Consider the following 15,479-nt stretch of genomic DNA (forward strand, 5'->3'; position numbering starts at 1 on the left):
AACGAAAATTAGCAAAAGTGAATGTGGCAAAATTTAGAAAGATACGCTTACTAATTACTTATTTTACTTCACAAATAAATAACATTGCTTGGGGAAGTCTAGTTTATTTGAACAAACACCGTCTACACCCACTTTAAACCCACTAATTGTCATCTCAAAAAGTCAATACCTTCTGTGTAGATCCACTGCAGTTTCGAGTGTGGGCAGATTTTGAATTTGTTCAAACTCGTCCGTTTAATCTTAGCATCATACATATGGAGTGCGATATCATATCTAAAAATATTGATATCTGGAAAAGTTCTAGTGGAAAAATTATTAAATCAGCACGTGATGTTATAATGTGGTTTCTGCTTTTCCTTTTTGTAGGTGATGACTGCAACGTCTTCCAATGAGTGTGGGTTTTGCTTTTAGGAACCTGTGTTCGGATTATTCGAAAATTGGAATGTATTGCTTGGTGAAAGCTATTTTGCATTGCATAAGAATGCTCCTGGCCACATAACATTTCAGCTGGGGAGAGCACAAACAGGTTATCCATTGAATTAACAAACATAAATTTACGAACACTGTCCCTGTCTTACAACAGAAATACAATTGTTTTATTGCGAAAGAAATGATGTCGCTATCTGCAGGTGATGCATATGATCTGACCACATTTCTTGTATAAATAAAATTATTGATATGGAAGAAATACAAGTTGATGCCGTTGAATGGCTTTCAACGCTTAGACTCTTAGAAGATGAAGTCTGCGCAACAGAACATCAGATAGAGGAGAATATGGAATCTAACAACATATATAAAAAAGCATACATGCTTTCTGTTGAAGCATTCAGAACGGATATCATAACTCGACTTGACGAGTTGGTGGATAAAGCGATAATTGCGGGTAAAGACAAGTACACGGAAAACGATGATACCCTAAATAAACTATTAAACAAATGTAAGGATAATAAAGATACCATTCTCAAAAAGAAACATATTATAAAGGACTTGTCGCAAAAAAAGCAGCATCCTGAGTTGAACATTATATCGAAAACACTGAAGAATGAATTGCAGGGCATAACTGCTTTAATTAGACAATATTCTTTCGAAAACCGTATTGTAAAATTCAGCTTTGAAAACAATTCTGAGCTTCATGCGTTTCTTCTGAAAGAAACCCAAGACATCGGCACGCTTCAAGAAATATGCGAAGAAAGTGATGAAGTGGTCGATGATGAAGTAGTCGATGATGAAGGGGCCGATGATGAAGCGGCCGATGATACGCCTCATTCATCGGTAAGACTAAATCCTTTTACATAGTTAGATATTTTGATGCATTATTTAACCTGTTAAAAACTATTCAGTATATTACCTTTACATAATTTGAATGTGTTTAAATTTACTACGAGGTTCTTAGTAGAAAATCAATTTTACTAGAAAACGATTAACAAGTATTGTAACATTGTCCTCACTCATTTTAACGATATAATGATATTTGGTAGAACACACTTTTTCCTAAATATGCCAGTTACGAAACGAAACAACTGGGATATAAACATAACATGTTGAATTCCTACAGGTGTTTTATCAATCGCGTCGCAAATGTTTACGATTCCAATTTTATTCATCATTGGAATGTTTATCATGGCTATAGTTTTAACTTTGTGCAATCATTTATCGCAACAATTTCAAGTAGCCGATAACAACATAATCAACCGTATTTGTTCAAATTATATTTTTGGGTCTTATTGACCAGGGTGTACCATAGAAGACTGAAACATGACAATGTTTTTATTTAAAATCTCAAATATTACATTAAGTGTGTATACCATCTGTTATGAGTCGTCTTCAATTATTTGTCATTGTGAACTTTGATTCAACTGACAACAACGGGAGTAGCAAGTTTTATAGCAAATGCATTACAAAGGTCAAAACTGTTGTATGTGTTAATAGAGTATTTATAACAGTCATCTATAAAGCGTGCTCTAATTATTACACTAGATTGCAAACCGACCAAGCGCTTACAATTGCAATGTTTATATAGAATGCAATATACCGATAACATTACAAAACAGTGCGTTTTTAATTGTAAATTCAATCCGGAATATATGCCTGATGAAGTTTTCACTTTGGGTTAACATTGCAAGCTTCTGCTTCTATATATTTATAAATTAGTTTAAAACCTATTAATTTTAGCTCGATTGCATCGAAAGCCTCAAGCTTATATGAACGCTCTCGATTCCGTTTCCTGGGCCTAGAACCAGTACTTGGTGTTTTTGGGGGAGATCTAAAGAACGCTCCCACGGTGGGGATCGAACCCGTGACCTCCAGGTCGCTAGACGGACACCATTTCCATTACACCACGGCGACCTAAATGTTTATAAATTGATAAAATAGCATACATAATGTTCAAATCGATTTCGCTTAACATCTAAAATATGAACATGCCCAATAATAATTATAATGTTTATAATAACATACTTTCTTTATAAAACGATATGTTAATTGTTTATTAACAAATTCAATTAAGCTCCACATGTAAACATATAAACTTAATGTAAAATATAGTGTAATAACTCGCATGAACATTCATATAGGGTAGCTCAGGGTAGTTGACACCTTTCGTCACGCTTCGAACCACTCAATCTCAAGAAGTGTCATAAAGAAATATATGTCTAATAAAAAGATACACTTAAATAATCAGTTAAATTATTTGTCAAAACATGCAATGCCATTTGAATGACAAAATTACCGTATATTTTGTTTATCAATAACATTTTATCGCGTTTTGACTTGGTAATTATCAAAATGGAGACCAATATTAACTCTGTTTCCAAAATGGTTAAGTTGGCTGATGAATAGTTTATTTTAAATTCAAGAATGAATACCATATACCATGAACCATAATGTATAAAGTCAAACAGAAATGTGTTCATGAGAGACTTGCTTGATTTGCCCCAAACATATTTTGCTTTAACAGTGTTTTTCATTGATTTTATACATTAACATTAATCGAGCTGAATTAGACATTGGTTTCAGATAAGTGTGTTAGAATTTGTAACAGTTTTATTATAAATTATATAATGGTTTATAATTAAAATATGTTAAATTGACAACTTTGTTTTTTACAATTGAACAATTACGATTTCAAGTACAATTATTCAGCATTCGGAATAAAAGTATTTAAAACTGATGAGGCGTTTGCACAAATACAAATTACAATATATATTTAACACGCACTGCCCTGGACGATCCCTGGCACACATAGACCTTTCATCAATAGTTTATAATCATGTGTTAAATGTTAACGTTGTTGATAAATAAATATACAGAGGTACAATGGACATGTTCCGAACTAAAACAACAAAAAAGTGTCAATTGAATAACTTTGTTTAAAGTCTCCATAACGCTCAAAATTATTTCGTAAAATAAAATTAAAACCTATCAATTAAACAATCAATGTTGCTTATAGCAATAGCATAGATGTGGTATGATTACATATATTTTTGTAGATACAAAATGCTGGTTTTTATTTATTTGTGGACACAGTAAATTCCATGCTAATTTCCAGCGAATATATATATATATATATATATATATATATATATATATATATATATATATATATATATATATATTCATACGACACACGAACACTAAAATGGTACCATGTTAAAACCATAATAAAAACGAGCATTTTGTATCCACAAACATCTATTTTACCAGACCACATCTGGCGTTGAAATTTCGGCAATTGCCATAAGGAACAATGATTTTTGATTATTTAGCTTTATTTTACGAAATATTGTACGAAAGTTTCGTTGATTTTGAGTAGTAATGTTACTTTAATATTCTCACAAATGGATTTTCATATTGTTTAACACATGTCAAGAACAATTCTTGCTTGTGCACTCCTTAATATGATTAGCTCAACCAAGTGGAGAAACGTCAGAAAACTTTATACTGAGACCATACTTAATTCTCCTGAAGCCCTACCGTTTTCATGATTTGGTTGTGCCGATAGTATACTGTTTGCAAATAATTAAAACCAACATGAACTATGCGAATTACGTTACCAAATTGGGATGGATTGTCGTCAACTTTAGGGTATTCATATGTAAGAAATTGAAATGTTATAATGTTATGCAATAAACTAAATAGTATCACGTACAATCGTTTGCAGAAAGTTGCCTTAATGAAGTCAAAGGCGCCTCGTCCACTTCCAAGAAAAAGTGTTCTTAAACAATCAAGAACCATACTAAGCAACCAAATGGAAGCATGTGGGCTCAACAACGACGATATTCTACTTGAAACCCGAATTTGCAAAATACACAATTCAGAGGTACGTTAAGAATTCATGATTTATCATCATGATATCATCATTATCTTAATTAATATCATATTGAGTGAAATATTGTAAAAAGAGGATATACGTACATCGTATATGCAATTTATTTACTTACTTGTTAAACCATTGGAAATGATTAACGACTTTATTAGTCACGATACAATGAAGTAAATATGAAGTTTCTTCTTGTCGAATTGAGAGCAAATGATCATTCTATGGTAAACAGTTATTGGAATGTAACTCAGTTAGAGAAAACTCTTATGTGAAATATGATATTTCAATATGTTACTTTTGCTGAATGAACTGATATGTTTAAACGTCTCGAATTTGAAATAATTAAAAATGAAGGGACTTTTATAATTATTCCATTCTGTCATCATCATTTTACACATATGGATACGTTATTCACTTTTAAGCAATTGGTCCATTATCTAAAAACAATATATTGTAAAATTAACAATTGTTAAACGATAAGTGCGAAATTCATAAAAATCACCAGAAGAGAAACTGTTTATGTTATCATATTTAAGAAAAGCAACGAAAATGACGGTTCAATACTGTATACATAGACAACATATTACTAAGCACAACGCTATTTGTGAGCGTTTGATAGCAGCCTTTATCTGTCGTCCGTTATCGCCCGTTCACAATGCCTTTAAATGACATGCACCTGTGATTTTTTGGTTAACTTGACTTGAATGTTTTATTATTAGTACTCTGAACGAATCGCTTTGGTATGATGCTTACATATGTCATTGGAGCTAACAGTCGTTTTTGTAAGTAAAAAAGTATGTGCCACAGAACAAAATTTTACAAAACTTGACTTGTGAGAAGGGAGAGAGAGAGTCATTTATGTCTTCAATGCTTTCAAAAAGTTCTTCTGCAACTCTTGACAAAAAACTAATCAGATTGACAGGTATTATCAAACACAATACAAATGCTTATACTTTAGTGCTACTACACAGTAACAGTTTAGCCTTACACATTACAGTAACTAACGATAAAAATGAATATTAAATCTATTGAATTAAAATGTCCCATATATTTACACAGTGGTTTAAAGTTAATAATAGGAACACTAATTGAATTTTCTAAGAAACGATAACAAAAACTAAAAAACAAGTATTGTTTCATTTAAAGCTGGTGGACAAGATTTCAAACCATAGAATATTACAACAAAGTATCTTCATCGTTCACCACAAGAAGAATTAGTTATATTGTTGAAAGCCACATAACAAGAATATAAATAATAATTTTTGCAAAATTAAAATGTCAACAAAAACGATTTCAGTAATATACATGGTAACTATAAACGACAAACCAATCGCCGGTATATCATTTTCGTATTTCACCGTTAATTATAGCAGTTTTAATGATGAGTGAATCTTAATACGCCTTTAAAGTTTCTGTTTGTGCTTTTATAATAATAGTACGTGAACCATTAACATATCATGACGCTTAGTTGGATTTTGCATCACCACGGTTGTCACTAATTAGTTTTACACATAAATGCTTAAAAGCGTCAAAATACCCGTGTACATCTTGTGCATGCATTCATACACATGATTGATTCTCTGTTCAGGGTTGTTTTGAACTTTATCGGGGCGTGCTTAGGCCATCAGGAAGATACGTCACAATTAAAACTTGCTTAGACACTATGTCAAAAGAACAGGAAAATTCGCTTGTGAGAGAGGGACAACTTATCATGCAATTCGACCACCCAAACATCGTGAAGTTTATTGGTATTGCTGAACAAAGAAAACCTTGTATGCTGATAATGGAGAACTTTTCAGGTATGATACCTATTTTAGAATAACAATACAGTGAAGAAAGAAGAGTCCCAATGAGTATGCTATTTAATCAATACAATTGAATCAATGATAGTATAATATAAGATATTCATTGCTTAAGTGATTCATTGAATTATATGTCAAGAGTAATTATATGCAATAAAGTTTACCACAACTGTAATTATAATCTTTTATGAACAAGTGTAAAATACAGATTCGATCATTCAAAAGAGGCAACAATGTTTTTGTATGTAAGGCTAAGTGAGGTATTGGTAAGTTATTTCTTTACTATAAATAAATAGAGTGACGCAGCGAGTAAATTTCTTTTTTAATTCTTACATAATTTAAGTAAACACTATTTTTTTGCAAGTTGGTATATTATTTGTATTATTTGTGCATTAAAAATCTTATAATACTAACTTTACAGTTGCTTTGGAGTGAAAGCCCTTTGCTTATTAATATACCCTTTTCATGTGTCGCATAGAGCTTCTGTAGTATATGACATAAGGTAAAATATCTGTCAGAACGTTTAGTTGTTTATATGTGTTTGTCTTTGAAGGAACATTGTCCAGTTAATACAGTTGTGGAAGGATTTGTTAAGAATCAATGAAAAAGTAATATTTATACATATTTATTAAAGACTCACAATTTCTTGACGGATTCAAACCTTTATACATAATCTCAAAACCTTGTATAACGTAAACAGTTAACAATAGTAAATAAAATGCTTATTTTAATCACAATGTCAGACTTTATCAATCATCAGTCTAAAAAAATGGATCATATTATATGACCTTTTTTTTCTTCTTGAACTTATTAATCATCAATACCCTTTATATCAACAACTAGTACACCAAGGCCAAACTTTTATGGACTTTGTATACAGGCCCTTATCGTCTGGGTTGATGTTGTTTCGGAAATTTTTCCAGCAACGGTAGCCGTGCACTAGGGCATTATTTACGGAGTAGTTGGCGATTTCTGCATCTTTTTAAACGTTCATTATCACTTTTTGAACTTTGAAACCACACACTTCTATTTCATCAAGCGAATGAAAAAATGACGTAAAGTTGTTATTCCTTAAGCCTATTAAGCACAGAATCCGGAAATAAAAATAAGTTTTCATTTTATCAACTTCCTCATACATTTCAAGATACTTAATTCTTAACCTGGACTAGAACTACATAAGTAAGGTCGTTTTTGGCAAAACGTTCTGGTTGTTTAACAAGTAATAATGTGATTTTGTCTCTATATTATACATGGTCATAACTATTTCATTGCCAGTTTGTTATAAATTTTTAAATTCTTATATGGTAATAGTAATATTCATAACGTGACATATCATGATAATTCATTGCAAAAATGTTGATAAGCACAAAACAAAGAAGCGTTTAAAATGTTATAAACTTTAATAATGATTTTTTTTCACCGATACAATAATTTATTTCAAGGAAAAGTATAAGTATACATATCAACTCGTTTAGGTGGCATCCTATTGACACACCTTCAAACAGACGGAGAGAACATGACACCTGTACAGAAAGCAAAAATGTGTCTTGACGTTGCCAACGGCATGATGTACCTTTCAGAGAGAAAATGTATTCACAGGTAATTGACCAGTCGCCAAATTATCGATCGCTCCGCCCACATAGTCACATGGTCTAGTGATTAGAAAACTCCGACAAGTCGATCGCAATTATAGCGGATTACGTGAGTGAAATACTATACTTGTAACGATGTATCATGCTCTTTTCTTTAATATAACTTATTAAAGCCGCACACTAAACTAAACTGCTTTGTAAAACTATCATATATGCTTTAGAGAGAAAAAGCGTAATAAAAATAAATGAGTTAACGGCAGACTGACTATCAGAAACGTTTCTTATACATATTATCGGGCGTTGATGAAAAATCCTTTGTAAAAATGAGCATTTATTTCAGATTGATTTTGAACTTGTATTAAACCGTCTGACAGTGAATCCGGTGGTTATTCATATATAATTTTGAAATATTTTTATTTAATGCAAATGACACATCCATAGCATGATGGTTTTTATTGTTTATTAAAAATGTTTAGATCTTATCTTGTTTTATTCTGTAATTTTTAAAAAGACACCGATTTTTTTATTTAGATATAAATTAAATTTTGATTGTAATCATAATTAAATACAGGCCTAATTTCGTGGTTTCATTAACAGATAGTCTAATATGCATTTTATTTCATTTATTTTTAATGCGAACCTGTTACATTTCACTATCGAAAAATGAAATGTTGGTATTACGGTGCTGTTCACGAACATTCGAATTGAATACATTTAGCATATTATGCATTTGTTTATTTATAACAAGATGACCCTTATATGTTAATTGCAATTTCACATTTCTCCCGGTATCAATATATGTTGTATTAGAAATGTTGTTGTTGTTGTTGTATTATAAGCCGTACATTTTACACTTGAAGTCGCTTTAAATAAGCTGGCTAAGCCGCGTTGAAATCATCTTTTTGTTGTTTTTACTTTAGTTAAAACAATATTTAAGTTAACAATTTAAAAATATTTAAAAATATTTTCCCTTGTTAATGATCCACAGAAAATAAATAATTTTTATTTAATTGGAAATCATTAAAGTAATTAAATAGTTTTCTTTTCCTGTGTACAGTACCTAACAATGCCTTAATGTTCCTTCATTCTGAGATCCACGCAACATACTGTCATTTATTAATCATCGACAATTACGCTGAGAATAATAAGCACGTTTGGCAATTATTATGTTGCCAAAACTGCTTAATAATATTGTGCATCAAAGGGTATAACACGTTTTATAGAACACACAACTGTTGTGGTTAAACTATTTATTGTGTTTGTTTTCTCATTTCTCGTTCTTATGTTCAAGAAATAAAGATAAAATAATAACCTTTGTTCAAGAAATAAAGATAAAACAATAACCTTTTATTCGATCATTATTGAAAATTGTAGGTGCTATACATACTTTATAAAACAATAACCTTTTATAAAGTATGTATAGCACCTACAATTTTCAATAATGATCGAACAGAAATGGTCATGCATTTGATATAAAATCTGTGTAAACTCTTGAAAATTACGTCCATTCCATATGTACTACACGCTTTGTTTGTCGGAAAAAATGGCGGCCAGATAAGCGTTGTTTAGGGGTGTGTGAAAAATCGATATCCGATTGGCTGATCGAAAACTGTGGGCGGAGCGATCGATACTTTGGCGACTGGTCAATTTGTTGGTGGTATTTCATAAAAATCACATGGGAGTATAAGGTTGGCGCCGTTTCCATCCGTCTTAAATTCAATTCCTTTGTAAAAGTGATGATTTCATCTGTATTATTCTACGTTCGTCAACTTTCTGTCAAACGGTTTATTTGTGAGGTAGATTTCAGGAACTGGGTTCTCGCATTCGATGAAACATCAAATGCAGATGAACTCGCACATATTGTTTTGCTTCTATGGTATGATGGTTTTCAGAAAACAATAGCTTTTGATTCAAAGTATGACTTGTTCGTTATTAGTTATTTTTTATATTTTATCACAAAACTATGGAACATGAAATAGATTACACAAAAGTGATTACCTTTTTTCAAGTATCCATTTACAGGAAAAATGTTATCTTCTGTATTAAATTGTATTAACTAGTTCCTCTAAAACAATAGCACGGTATTCTCTGCAAAATTTAAGTTAACGTGTTCATATTTGTGGACATTATGTGAACCGTGATTCCATATTTGGCTTCATCTAGGTGGAAAGTGTTAACACGGTGTAGTACCGTGTTGAATGTACTGTAGTGGAACGATTATGGGTCTAATCCACGGAAAAAGTTAAGGTACACACATGGGGATCACTTGTTAAATTGAAACCTTCTCTATATGTTATTTGACCTGTCATAAATTCCAACATTAAGATAAAACTGCGCTTTTTTATTGTTCTTACTTTAACTTCCTTTCTCGATTGCAAGATATAAATGAATATCTGAGGCAAAGGTAAAGGTCGATGAAAGACTTAAAGGTCATGAAAGATATTCCAATTTTGGATTTTACGGAATGGTTTTTTGTTTAGTCAATTTTTAAGAATTCACGCGAAAGAACTACTAAAATGCTCCTAAATATGTGTGTAAACAGACAAACAGCGTCGAAAAGCACCCATCTTGGCCACTCATTAAAAAAAAATAAAATATATGTTGGCAATATTGAAAGTAAATGGTTGTATGCTTTTGTGTATTGATGGTTTGGGTATGCAAAAGTAAGGATTATGATTATGAAGATGACGTTGGTGGTGATAATTATGATTGCTGTAGAGTGATATGGGATGTTGCTCGCTTTAGTTATGCTAATGGTGCCTACGGTATTGAGATAAGGATTTTTATCTTTAAAATCCCATTATTTTTGCAGGGACATCGCAGCGAGAAACTGTCTGCTTTATGATAAGAATATCGTTAAGATCTCCGAGTTTGGAAGCTCGAAAGTGGGGGACGAGTACAAACCAGAAGAATTGGTGTTTATCCCTGTTAAATGGACCGCACCAGAGGTCTTTGATAACGGTAAAAAACACTATCTATTCCAAACCATGTTTATTTAAGATTATTAATAACAGATAGGATTACATGTCATGAACATAAATTGCGGGTGTACAATCAATAAAGTACAGTTAAGTTCACGTATTAGAATATATAAATATATTAACTTACACAGACTCTTTCTAAAAAGCACATTATAAAATTCGGTGCGTTGAATATTTACCAGTGCACAGTCTATGCAGACGCACACGACAGGGCATCAAACTGTGAGGCCAACTTTGTAATCACCTCCTTGTAACGGTCATTTGATAAAATTGGTGTTTAAACTGCATTCATGAACGCTTAACGACATTCCACAATATTTACTAAAAATGATAAATGTTTACTAGGGATAACACGAAAAAACAAACCTAACTTGTAAACATATAACAAATGTATACGAATTATTTCACCACCTTGGCGAAGTCAACGCAATAAATAAAATGTGTAAATGCGTGATCTATTTCACATTTGTTCGATCAGGACTATCTCACATTTGGCACATTATTTATAATTTCCAGAAAAGTACACGACAATGTGCGATGTCTGGAGCTACGGTGTTATGATGTGGGAGATCTTTTCGAATGGTCTAACGCCGTATCCTGGAATGACGCTCGCTGAATGTCAAGTAAAAGTAATAAAAGGTAAGATACACCACATACGACATACACTTTACTTGCAGTGTTATTCAATGAATTATCACAAAAGTTTTTATTGGTACATTATTTCTTAATGCTTTTTTCTGTCGTCATTACCTACGTATCACGAAATACCTTAGTTTAAATTAAATACATCGTGTTTGCGTTCAATTCGTATTCGCTTCATTGTTTAACTTTTTTCAAAATATTAAAATGATTGCGGCATCTAGTTGATTATGTATTATCTTATCCATCGTGATAATCACAAAATGTGTGTATGGCAATCCGAATGAACTTTAATTTCAGCAATACAATTATTTATACATAAACGTATATTACTTGAATAGTTTACTTTTTGGACGATTAAAATTAGCGTAAATACTTTAACAAAAGGTTAAAAAGCCCTTATATTTAACGAATTTAAACAATTTCGGTTTTAAAATCAGTATACATTCTGCATGTATGTGGGTTAAAAAACTCGAATAACACAACTGCCCTTTGAATTAAAACACTAGAATTGCTGATGATTTTGTAGGCATATTTTATATATAATTTGCCAAAGTAAGGTTCATTAAAAAATACATGTTTAATACGCATTGTATCATTTAATCATTGTATTTGCATTATTGCATGGGTTTTCTCTGTAAGTATTGTCAAAGTAAACACACTTATATATAAAACAAAGGTACACGTGCTGACATTTAAACGCTTTATATAACCAAATATTACAAGTTATACACACAAAGCGTTACTCAAACAGGCATAATAAATATAATATTATATAGTATATATTGTTTATATAATATTATAATTCTCTTCCATTGTCCCAAATACATTTGTTATAAGGTCGGTTTTTATTATCGAGAGAAAAAAGCAACAAGCCACGAACATATACTGTATTTTATGTGGATACTGGTCCGTTTATGATATACAGACAATAGCATGCTGTTTTCGGCCACATTTCATTTATATGACTTTAAATTAGATGTCATTAAAAAACTGCAGGTGAAATACCAATAAGCTAATAAGCAATCGCTCGTTTGTTCTTTGCGAGAGACCTATCACTGTAGACAGGACAACATAACACACATAAAGGATAAACAATTATAAACTTGTGTCAAATTGTTGTGAATTTTGCACAAAGTCATTTTTCGGTGCCGCGAACAGTCACTATCAGTTTACGCCATCATTATGATTCTTTTTATTATTAAGATTCATATAATTGAACATTTATAAAAAGCTCGGGACGTCTTCTCTTATTAACAGGCGATGTACATTTGCAACACGATCGCCAACACACACACAGGCACACCCGCACGCAAACACACGCATACATTCACAATTCATTAATGTCTGGTGATGTGATATGTCCTGTACCGCATGTCGGATCTTTACAGTAATCGTACGATACGATGACTTTCAAATTGCACATTAACACACGTAGGCTAGTAACACCACATTTTTACATAAATGATTAGCTCAATAAAGAATATTCATTTTCGGCATAATTGAGTGGACAATGGGTCACTTGCCCCAAAGAAAAGACTAGCTCATTCGAACATGAGAGGCTTTCCTGAAATATTTCTTGAGTTTTATAATCCCGCTATTGTTAAGAAATCTATATAATATTAATGAATCTATATGTATATATCGTCTATATTATTGATGGTCGATTTAGAAGTTTTTGTTTTGTGAACATATAAGGCTGCAACTTATGCTTTCAGGATTCAGGATGCCAACACCACAAAACACACCACAAGGTATACATAAACTGATGCAAAGGTGTTGGGACGCCAACCCATTGACAAGAATATCCTTTAAAGAAATGTATACATGTCTTGAAACTGTTGTTGGATCTCCATCGCAGAACGAGCTCTTGAATTAACGTATGACCATGCGGATTTTTAGGGAGGTGTAGAGTTGTGAGATATAATATCACGGGCTCTAAATATCGAAAATTGTAGGAAAGGTCAGGTAGTCTTCTAAGAATATCAGGTGTTAGCAGAACAGTTAAACAACTATGTTACAGTTTGCAACTACTATCAATGATTAAAATGTCGAAAGTGTTTTCATGCGGATGGTTTTTGTAAAACATATAGAAGGTGTATGCAAAACACGTCATAAGTAAATATATTTTAAACATACGCATTAGGTATTTTAATCACATAAACGCTGTACATGTATTTCAAACATGTATATACATGTATTTCAATCATGTATATACTTGTACATATGACAATGACAAGTATATAAAGAAAGTCAAACAAGAACGAATTTACTATATCACATATTATAATATTCAAACATTTATTTGAAACATGTAATAAAATATCCTTGAAAAACAATGATTGATTTACATATTTACATATGTTAGTTATCAAAACTAATAACACATGTAGTCCTTTTTTGTTCATGCACACTGAAATGAGCAACACTTTCGCGTCTGGAAGAGGTTCGGAAAGCGAACGTTGCTTTTGTTTTGATGTACATTTCTTAAAAAAGTATTGTTCGTATGGACGTGTTTCTAAGTTTAATAAGCCTCATTTTCACTGGTCAGTATTTTTGAAATATAAGTAGTAAGCCTTTTGAAAGATGTCGGTTTTCCAAGCGTTGTTATTAGCATTTGATTTCATGTCTTCGACATTTTTTTGAAAATATTGTATTTATTATTTTTATTTATTTAACATTAGTAAGTACTATATTTTTTAAACACCGTCAGACAACATAGAAAAAGGTAATACTATGGATCAATATGTTATATAAAACAAATAGTTATGCACAACTGCAAACGTAAAAACAATTATAGTTATTGTTCTTTGTTTTTTTATTGTATTTAAGCACTTAAATTAATGTAATTATATGAAACAATGAAACACGAATTAGTGCTTATTGTTTCCTAATCAATGTCTATCTTGTTATGCATAGTTTAATGTTACGAAAGCGCTTCAAGCATGTTGTTCAAGCGAAAGTTATTGCAACGTTTACAACAGAAGTATCACACAGCTTTAACATTTACAGAAATTAAACGATTTATAATAACCAAATCGTTGGCATTGTGTTTGTATTATTATCACCTTCTTCAATCTGCATTTAATACATGAATTATGTTTTGAAACATTTTGTTATTGAGCTAATTGAAAGGTGAATGGTGAGATAATGAAATACATGTTCGTTAAGATGTCGCTGATGTCTGTATTGTGATTTAGCATTTCTAGCAATATCCAGAGTTTTGCGTTACGGTCTTAGAGATGGTTTATGTGAATAATGATGCTTGTTTTTTTATTGATTTTCTCTTGCTTTGCATAACTTAAAGCTTATAGTATATTTGATTGGTATTTTTAGAGCGTTTAATAAATATAGTTTCATATAAAGACTGCTGTGTTTCTGTATGCATTGTTGTAAATGATAATGTATTTACTATTTGTATGCCTCTCAACATCACTCTGGTCTTTCGAAATACTTAGACAGGTTCAATAGTAATAAAAAAAAAGTTTGACAATAATTTGCTCGCTGTATATTTACTTTCTCAGAAACGTTTCGTAGTTAAAAAATAGTTGGATTAATATAGTACATGTATTATCTATATTTCAATTATATACGCACAAAACGCATACACATCGTAATGCTACACAGAATGCAGCTTTTTGTCGTTTAACATTTGGAATTTGATTAAAATTTATGATCAACCATCGCACAGGTGGAAGTGACGTACCCTGGATAGTATATGGGCCCAGGAGCCCAGTATATTCAAATAAATATATAAAATCATGTTTAATGAGAGAAAAAATGACAAAGAGCCATGAAAAATCCCCACCCTCTGGTATTGGACTAATAACAAGGTCATTTACTATAATTTATCATTAGCCTGTCATCGCGGGCCGCAAACATGTCAAAAATAGCTTTAGTCCAAAGCACCCATTGCTCCGCTTAGGGGCAATTGGACAACCTTTAAAAAACATTTCTTCAAAGAAATATGTCCAGCCGTTTACTCACAGTCGGCCGATAACCAAGCAATATTTCGAGCCCGTTATTCTATCCGAATAAATCTTGGTTGTACTTTCAAACAATGTTTTTGAGTTTTTTCCCCTTAATCGATAGCTTGCGTCCTACTCCTTTAAAACAACGAGGCATGTCACATAATGCATGCATATGC

At 31.7% G+C, this 15,479-nt stretch overlaps 1 protein-coding gene across 1 annotated transcript; it reads left to right on the plus strand.

The window, feature by feature from the left end:
* The first annotated feature begins 345 nt into the window (after positions 1 to 345).
* LOC127881973 (tyrosine-protein kinase Fer-like) lies at positions 346 to 15,186 on the plus strand. Its single transcript, XM_052430255.1, has 7 exons — positions 346 to 1,272; positions 4,160 to 4,318; positions 5,907 to 6,117; positions 7,596 to 7,719; positions 10,525 to 10,673; positions 11,210 to 11,332; positions 13,051 to 15,186. Exons 1-7 carry the CDS (start codon positions 679 to 681, stop codon positions 13,209 to 13,211), a joined length of 1,521 nt encoding a protein of 506 aa, XP_052286215.1. The 5' UTR covers positions 346 to 678; the 3' UTR covers positions 13,212 to 15,186.
* The last annotated feature ends 293 nt before the right edge of the window (positions 15,187 to 15,479 follow it).

The sequence above is a fragment of the Dreissena polymorpha genome, chromosome 5, assembly GCF_020536995.1.
Source record: "Dreissena polymorpha isolate Duluth1 chromosome 5, UMN_Dpol_1.0, whole genome shotgun sequence".
Taxonomy (NCBI): domain Eukaryota; kingdom Metazoa; phylum Mollusca; class Bivalvia; order Myida; family Dreissenidae; genus Dreissena; species Dreissena polymorpha.